The 7,453-nt window shown below is 44.0% G+C and overlaps 1 protein-coding gene across 2 annotated transcripts; it reads left to right on the top strand.

Moving 5' to 3' along the window:
* Positions 1–3,422: 3,422 nt before the first annotated feature.
* On the top strand, positions 3,423–7,198 carry LOC123161363 (disease resistance protein RPP13-like). Of its 2 annotated transcripts, none has more exons than XM_044579205.1 (4): positions 3,423–3,976; positions 5,024–6,210; positions 6,313–6,378; positions 6,482–7,198. In XM_044579205.1, exons 1-4 carry the CDS (start codon positions 3,495–3,497, stop codon positions 6,919–6,921), a joined length of 2,175 nt encoding a protein of 724 aa, XP_044435140.1. In that variant the 5' UTR covers positions 3,423–3,494; the 3' UTR covers positions 6,922–7,198. The 2 variants fall into 2 exon arrangements, with proteins under 2 accessions (XP_044435140.1, XP_044435139.1); XM_044579204.1 differs by having other exon boundaries at positions 6,479–7,198.
* Positions 7,199–7,453: the final 255 nt, after the last annotated feature.

Here is a 7,453-nt window from a genome sequence, read left to right as displayed (position 1 = left end):
CTGTGACAGTCGCAATCAACTGCACCAGCAGGCACCTAGTAGTAGCCGTACTTGTGCCCAAGCGTACAGATCACTCCATATTTGATGCAGACTTGACCTAGACTTGTCACCCACCACCACATGCTGCTATTTGCCTTCCTTGTCGATTAATAACTTCGTCGGTGATTATATTCCACAAAAATGATAGCGCAGAGGGAACAACCGCGACTTTGTTGTGCCATATGATGCAGAGGCCGGGGAATTCCCCCTTTTCGAAAAAAAATATGATGGGGGAATAGCGTTACCCCAACAAAACAACATTATCGATGATGTCACGTGTAGGGAGGAGTGTGGCGTGGGTATGGATGACATCGGTGTAGAGACGTGATTCAGGACCATGGTTCAGCCGAACCTATGGTCTATGCCATATGATTTAACATCCTACTACATGTGGATCTGACATGCATGCCAACTGCATTTTTTTAATCCATCATGCATGGATCCTCATGAATAGACATGCATGTCAACTGCATTTTTTAATCAACCATGCATGGATCCTCATGAATAGTGTCTAAAAATCAATGGTGTCGAGCGTAGGTTCGGCTGAACCATGGTTCCGTAAAACATTTTCGATCGGTGTAGAGGACGACATCTCTCCAGATGGTGTGGTGCTATGTGACCCTTGGGCTCCTATCTGCTCATTCAGCTGGTTGCCCCAAAATTTAGGGATGGAATAATGAAAACAACGTGATCTCTCCTGAAATTTTGGGATGTAATGTCCAACTGCATCATAGGACCCCATAAATTATTATCTAGAAGTTGATCAAAGTGTGGGAACAAAGAGTAGCAACAATGCAGCAATCAATCTCTCTCTAGTGCTGAACAATGATGAGAGGTTCAACTAATAGATAGTAATAGTGGATAAGCACAACTACAGGTGCACGAATTGACATAAAAATTTATGTGGGAAATACCCGGCTCTGCTCATCATTTTCTCCATTAGCAGTTTGCTGTTGCCCCTTGATATTTCTTGTTAATTGGTTTGGTAGCCGTTCAACATCAGCTCTACTCGCATTTTCTGCTCATGATCATGAAACATACACATGTTCCTGTAGGCATCCAGCAACCACCTGCAGCGGAGGCTTGATCCATTATCTGAAGCAGCATGATCGATAGGTCGGCAATGTTCACACGACCAGACCACCCAAAAACTTCATATGGTGCTCCAGATGTATGTGTGGAACCATGCTAGGCGCCAATCCCCTATATTGAATTGGAACTCTATATATGCCAATGAATCAAATAGCTCAAAGTTGATCTGAGTCTAGCCAACTCACTGCAATAATTTAATCCCAATTCTTCTAAACGACTAGAGTTTTCATGAATAGATCCTTCACTTATCCACATTGCGACGACTTGAATTCCCGAGTAAAGTTCCTAGTTTTAGGAAGAAAAGAGTAGTATAGGAAGCAAAGATCCTTGCCGGCTGGTGCGGTGCCACTGCTCGAGATCTTGGCGAGGCTGATTGGTTGGACACGCCTGTGTGGAAGGGCCTCCTGGCTGTTCTTCCCTCCATCAGAAGCTGCACTGTGGTAGAGGCCGGAAATGGCGAGACCACCGCCTTCTGGTTGGACCATTGGTCCGGCTCCATGGGAGACACCCTTGCGGTGAGGTTCCCTTCCCTTTTGACACACTCCGTTAGACCCAATATGTCTGTTGTGGCATTCTTCTCGGAGCTCTCCCAACCCACCTCCAGCCCCGTCTCTCCATGGTAGCGGTTATGGAGCTCCACCTCTTGGCTGTTGAACTGTGACATGCGGCGTTGGCGTTGCACCCCCTCATAGACGATACTTACATTTTTCTCGATAAAGGATGGATTTTATTGACTCAAAATGAAGCATCAATAGGATACAAACACAATAAGTACACACCCGGCCTCTGCATAACTAGGATGCACATAGCTAACTCTATGCACACACACCAAAAACATGTCAGCAAATAGCAAAGTCATACAAGACCAAAGCTATGCGTAGGCAATGAAAAAAAAAGTGATCGGATCCGCGAATCAGCAAACTACAACAATGACCATATTCGCACCAACTACCTCATGACACCACACGAACGATGAGGTTCTTCAACAACAACGCCTTTAGAAAGGGAGTGACGCTTAAGCGCCGCCGTCGTTGGATCCAACCATTCAAGGCCAGAATCAAGATTTTCATCCTGAAGAACCAGTCCCAGCATATTTGAGCAATGCCTTCAACAAGGTAACGCGGTAAAAACATCGCCATTGCCAGGTACACTTACATATGCACACATATAACTTCTAATCAAAATGAACTGAAGGAGTGTAATCTTTTTCTCTACCAAGGAAAACAATTAGTATATTCCTTTAGTAATAATCTTTCGCATTATGTTGCTCGCGCCGCAGTCGGTCTCGTTGGTTAAATTTACGGTCAAATTTGAATCTCGGAAAGCGCGGGCGCACTACACTGTGGAATGGAGCTGAGTACTATTTATACATGTTCGAAATTGCCTGCCCATGCAGACATATAGGCTCATACTACCTAGTAACTAATACTAAGTTCACACGAGCAATGGATACTTCTAGTCCGGTGGTTTTTACATGCAAAAATTGAAAATGATGCTGATTTGTCTCGCTAGTGTGAACAGCCATGGCTAGTAGCCACAAATGCATGGTTGTGAACAGCCAGTGTAGTGAGCTAACATAGAAACGGTCGAATATTATTCATTGGCGTGCAGGACCGATATAATTAATGAAGAAACAGATTGCTAGCTGCACGCATGTGGTGTAGTACGAATTATTAATTATGAAATGGATTGCTAGCTGCACACATGCGGTTGAAGTCCAATTATTATGCTGATCAATGATGTCAGTACGTGCATCATTGTTTTCGCACACCGATTATGATTTATCATCAGTGTGAATGCATTTGACTTAGCTGCCTAGGTAAAACTCGGGCGTCTTCAAGATTGTAGTGCCTCTTCCTGCAGCTATGCCCAATCCACCTCGATTGACACAAGTAAAAAAAAACAGAAGGATCTGTAATATTGTTTTCCTTAAGGAATATTTGTTGCTAGTAATATAAAACAATTAAGTGAGGAGCTACTTTCCTTGGAAAATATAAATGATATTGATTTGGCTGTGGATGTTCTTTTACATGGTTGTTTTATCGATGAATATACTTCTATTTTTTTTTTGTAAGAGTGAAGAAAAATAGACCTTAAATGTGCATTTTGAGATGTGGTGAGAACCCGTAATTTTTTTAGAAAATTGTGTGCTGTAGAAAAAAAAAGGTACAATAAATGAACAGAAAATGATGTTTTAAAAAAGTGCTCTTAAGCAGATGTCTTTGCTTCCATTTTCCCTATAAAAGGGGTGCAGTTCTAGTTCGAGAAGCAAACACAAATCATACCCCCGGGTTGTCATAGCTTCTTTTGTAGTATTTGTGTTGATCCAGCTCTGGTGGCATATTAGAGAGAGTGAAAGAGAGATGGCAGATGCCATTGTTGGGCCGCTGCTTAGCAAGCTGCAGGCGGTAGCGGTGACGGAAACGAAGGCCCTAGCCGCGGTGGGCAATGAGATTGACCGCCTCCGTGACAAGCTCATGTGGCTGCATGCGCTAGTTCATGAGACTGACCTACGCAGCCGGTCTGACGGCAACCAGCAAATCCGCGTGCTCGCGTGCCAGGTGCGCGAGGTTGCCTTCGCAGCTGAGGACGCCATCGACCATTTCTTCCTGGAGGCCGACCTCTCCCGCTTCAGCCTCAATTGGTGGCGTGCGACCGCCATTTTCTTTTCTAACTTCGGCACTCAGATCAGCGTCCGGTACACCCTCTCCCGGAAGATCAAGTCCATGAATGTCCGGCTAGAGGATATTGTCGACAACAGTGCCAAATATCGTAGCGACAATGGAAGTACAAACGTGATCACATGGAGGGCGTCGCGTGCCATCCCTCTGGTCCGCCAAAACTGGTAATTGGTCAACCCGTGCCTAATCTGTGCCTAGGATCATTTTTTCTATTTTACACCGCAAACGCCTATATATAAGTGGTCCACCAGTTCATGTGCATGTGGCAACATGTCTTTTATTGTCATCTTGTGATACTAATTGGAACCAAACACTTTAAGTGACCAAAGATACTCGCTTCACCCAAAATATGACCTAAAGTGATCAACAATTTGTAACCCATAAAGTTGAACTTTGCGCTAAGATTTTGGACAGAGGGAGTGATGTTCCTAGTACTTGTCTATCTCTCGAGTTGATGAAAAAATATCTAATTGTATTGGTTCGTTGTCCTCAAAAGAAAAAGGATAAAGAACAGAAATTAGCAGATACTACCACCGAAATAATCCAGATCGATATGTTTCCTTCCGTAGGTCGGCACTGAATAGTTTCGGCGCTGTTTCCTGACTGGAGCTAGTCTTTTTTTACATCATTTAAATTACATCCTTAAACTTACAATCAAAGATTGGAGTACTTTGGCCTTTGTCTCCAACGCCATTTCTTTATTACTATGAAAGTTCAGATGACAAGTTATCTGATTGCACTGTATATGGCAACCAGCAAACCAAACATTACATTAAAAAACATTACGGAGTATGGTAGTTATGCACAAAGGTTGTGTAATCTGCAGATAATGATCACACACACAAAAAAATCACACAGTAGAGTTTAGTACCTCCGGCCGGGAGTACAAGTCAGGCCCATGTTTTTACATCTTCTATGTCTAGAGAAACATGTTTTAGATGCCATAGAAATATGTATTTTTGTAAATTGTCACATTATTCGTACTACCACTGGAAACTACTCTATTCAAGCAGGCTTTTGTACTTAACTATGAGCATGATCTTAGATCCTAGCATACATAAATATATATTCTGGAGCACACATCTCAACAATAAACTAAAATTCTAACGTACAAAATAATTTGGATAACGTGGATTATATCGGTTGCTTAAATACAGCAATAGATTATTTTTGTTTACTAGTTTCAGCTAATAAATAATAGTCGGAAACAGGGACGTCACAGACTTTGAGGAGAACCAAAAGGCTGTGCCAATACGCAAGGACGAAGAAAAGGAATTGCATGACCTCCTCCTTGTCAAAAATGAAAGCCGTGTGATTTATGTGGTTGGAGAGAGTGGTATCGGGAAAAGGTATCTGGCAGAGAAAGCATACGAAAATGAAACCATTAAGAAGAATTTTGAGGTATGTATGTGGGTGAGCTTTCCACAAGACACCAGTAACATCACTGATCAAGTAGAAAGAAAGCTGGAAGATGAGTGCTCCAAGCTACAACCTAGCGGGAAGAATATAGACCAAGTGAAGTACTTGGTTGTGGTAGATTGCCAAATGAGCAGCACCATACTCGAGGCACAGAATTGGCTCAAGGCCGGCAGAGAAGGTAGCAAGATTGTGCTGACAGCGACGTCCAGTCCCTGTGCTGATGACATCGTTGAGCTTCGTTGTCTACCCAAAGATACGAGCGAGAAGTTGTTCAACAGGATCCTTGGCGTCCGGGGGCGCCGGATGAGTAATTACAAGACAGAAATGATGGATACGATCCGTAAAGACATTGAAAAGATAACCAAGGGACTACCACTCGCGGTGGTTCTTCTTGCCAAGCTCATGAGGACAATGGACTACAGCAAGTGGGAGGCAGCATCGAAGTACCTAAAGGAGAACAACCAAGACGACCTGCTCATGACCATAGTGTCCATGAGCATCGATGACCTCCCCAACGAACACAGGTCGTGCTTGCTCTACACGGCAGGCTTCCCGGAGCGCAGCACAATCGATGCTGGCCAACTAGTGCGCCTTTGGGCGGCGGAGGGCTTCCTAATTCAGCAGCCTGGGGTGGAACAAGAAGAGCTGGGCCAGCGTTACCTCAAGGAGTTTATCTTCCGAGGCCTTATGCAGCTGGTGAAGAAGAAAGCAGACGTCGTGGAATCAGTAGCTATTCATGACCAGGTCTATGAGATTCTCAGGTCCGAGGCGCAGCGCATTGGCCTAATGGAAACCCACTATGGTGGTGGCTATGCCCATGCCACAGTCAACGCGAAGCGCCTAGCTCTCAACAACAACAAAATGCCGTACAAAACAAAGGTGCTTTGGAAGGTGAGAACCGTGCTGTCCCATGATGCACAAGGTATGATGGGAGGTGCCAAGCTGCCAAGGGGAGCTCATGATGCCAAGCTCATCAAAGGTGCCAACCGTGCTGTCCACATTCCTCAAGAAATACCACCTCTTTACATATTATAGACGAGCTAACGGACTAACCGGAGATCATATTTGTGGCACTTTGCAGGGTCACAAGAAGTCAAGGAAGGCTCCAACCAGCTGCTCAAGGAATCCACCTCCAATGATGCACAAGGTACTAGAGCCACATTTGTCAAGAAATACCTACCGCTTCTTTACATATTATTAAGTGAGCTACCGGGCTAATGTCGGATATTTGTTGTGGCACTATGCAGCAGGACCACAGGAGTTCAAGGAAGGCTTGAGGCAGTTGCTCAAGCAATCCATATTCCTTCGCGTCATCAGCCTAGAGGGCATCAACATTGGTGAGAAGCTGCCAAGTCGAATCGGGGACATGCTGCACCTACAGTACCTCAGTGTCCGGTGCCCGAGCTTGACAACGGTGCCAGACACCATCGGCAAACTGAAGAAGCTCCAGACAATGGATGTGAGAGGGACGCGGGTGAAATTTTTGCCCATGTCTTTCTGGAAAATCAAAACATTGCGCCATGTTCTAGGCAACCGCGATCTCCGGTTCCATGAGTATAGCCAAGCATCTGAAGATGTTGTCGACGATGGGTCAAGCGTGCATCTGACAATTAAAGAGCATGTTGATAACATGCACATCTCCCGTAGGAACTTGTGGGTGCTTGTTACTAGTACGTGTCGTCAATTATGACCATCCTTTATTTCTTCCACTATATACCATCGTCTTCACTCAGTCACCACTCCACTAATGTAAATAGCCTAAATAAAGACTCGATCTTACATTACGAGTCAGAGTGTGAGTCTTTCAGTGTGTAAGAGTAATGTATAATTAAGTGTGTGTGTGTGTGTGTGTGTGTGTGTGTGTGTGTGTGTGTGTATTAAATCCGGGGTGTATTGTATAACTCTGAATTGAAATCATATTTTCAGTTCATGAAAATCTATGTTATGCACAATTTTTCACAAATTAATCCTAGATAATGCATTATGCTAATGTTTCTATTACTCGCACCATTTATTTCCACAAGAAGAGGCTTCTTACATGGTAGGGCATACAAACTGAATACCCATACCGAAATGTTAGAAGCCGACACCACATTGACCAATACCAATAAATTCAGTCATAATCGTGGTTTCCACTTCTAGAAAACAAAAAAAATATATTTCAAAATTCAACCATGGACGTCACAATGGTAATGACATCAGCAACGTGACGGAAGAAGCGA

Source organism: Triticum aestivum, chromosome 7B (genome assembly GCF_018294505.1).
Source record: "Triticum aestivum cultivar Chinese Spring chromosome 7B, IWGSC CS RefSeq v2.1, whole genome shotgun sequence".
In the NCBI taxonomy this organism is placed as follows: domain Eukaryota; kingdom Viridiplantae; phylum Streptophyta; class Magnoliopsida; order Poales; family Poaceae; genus Triticum; species Triticum aestivum.
Note: the sequence above shows the minus strand (reverse complement) of the source record. Positions and strands in the feature narration are given on the sequence as shown.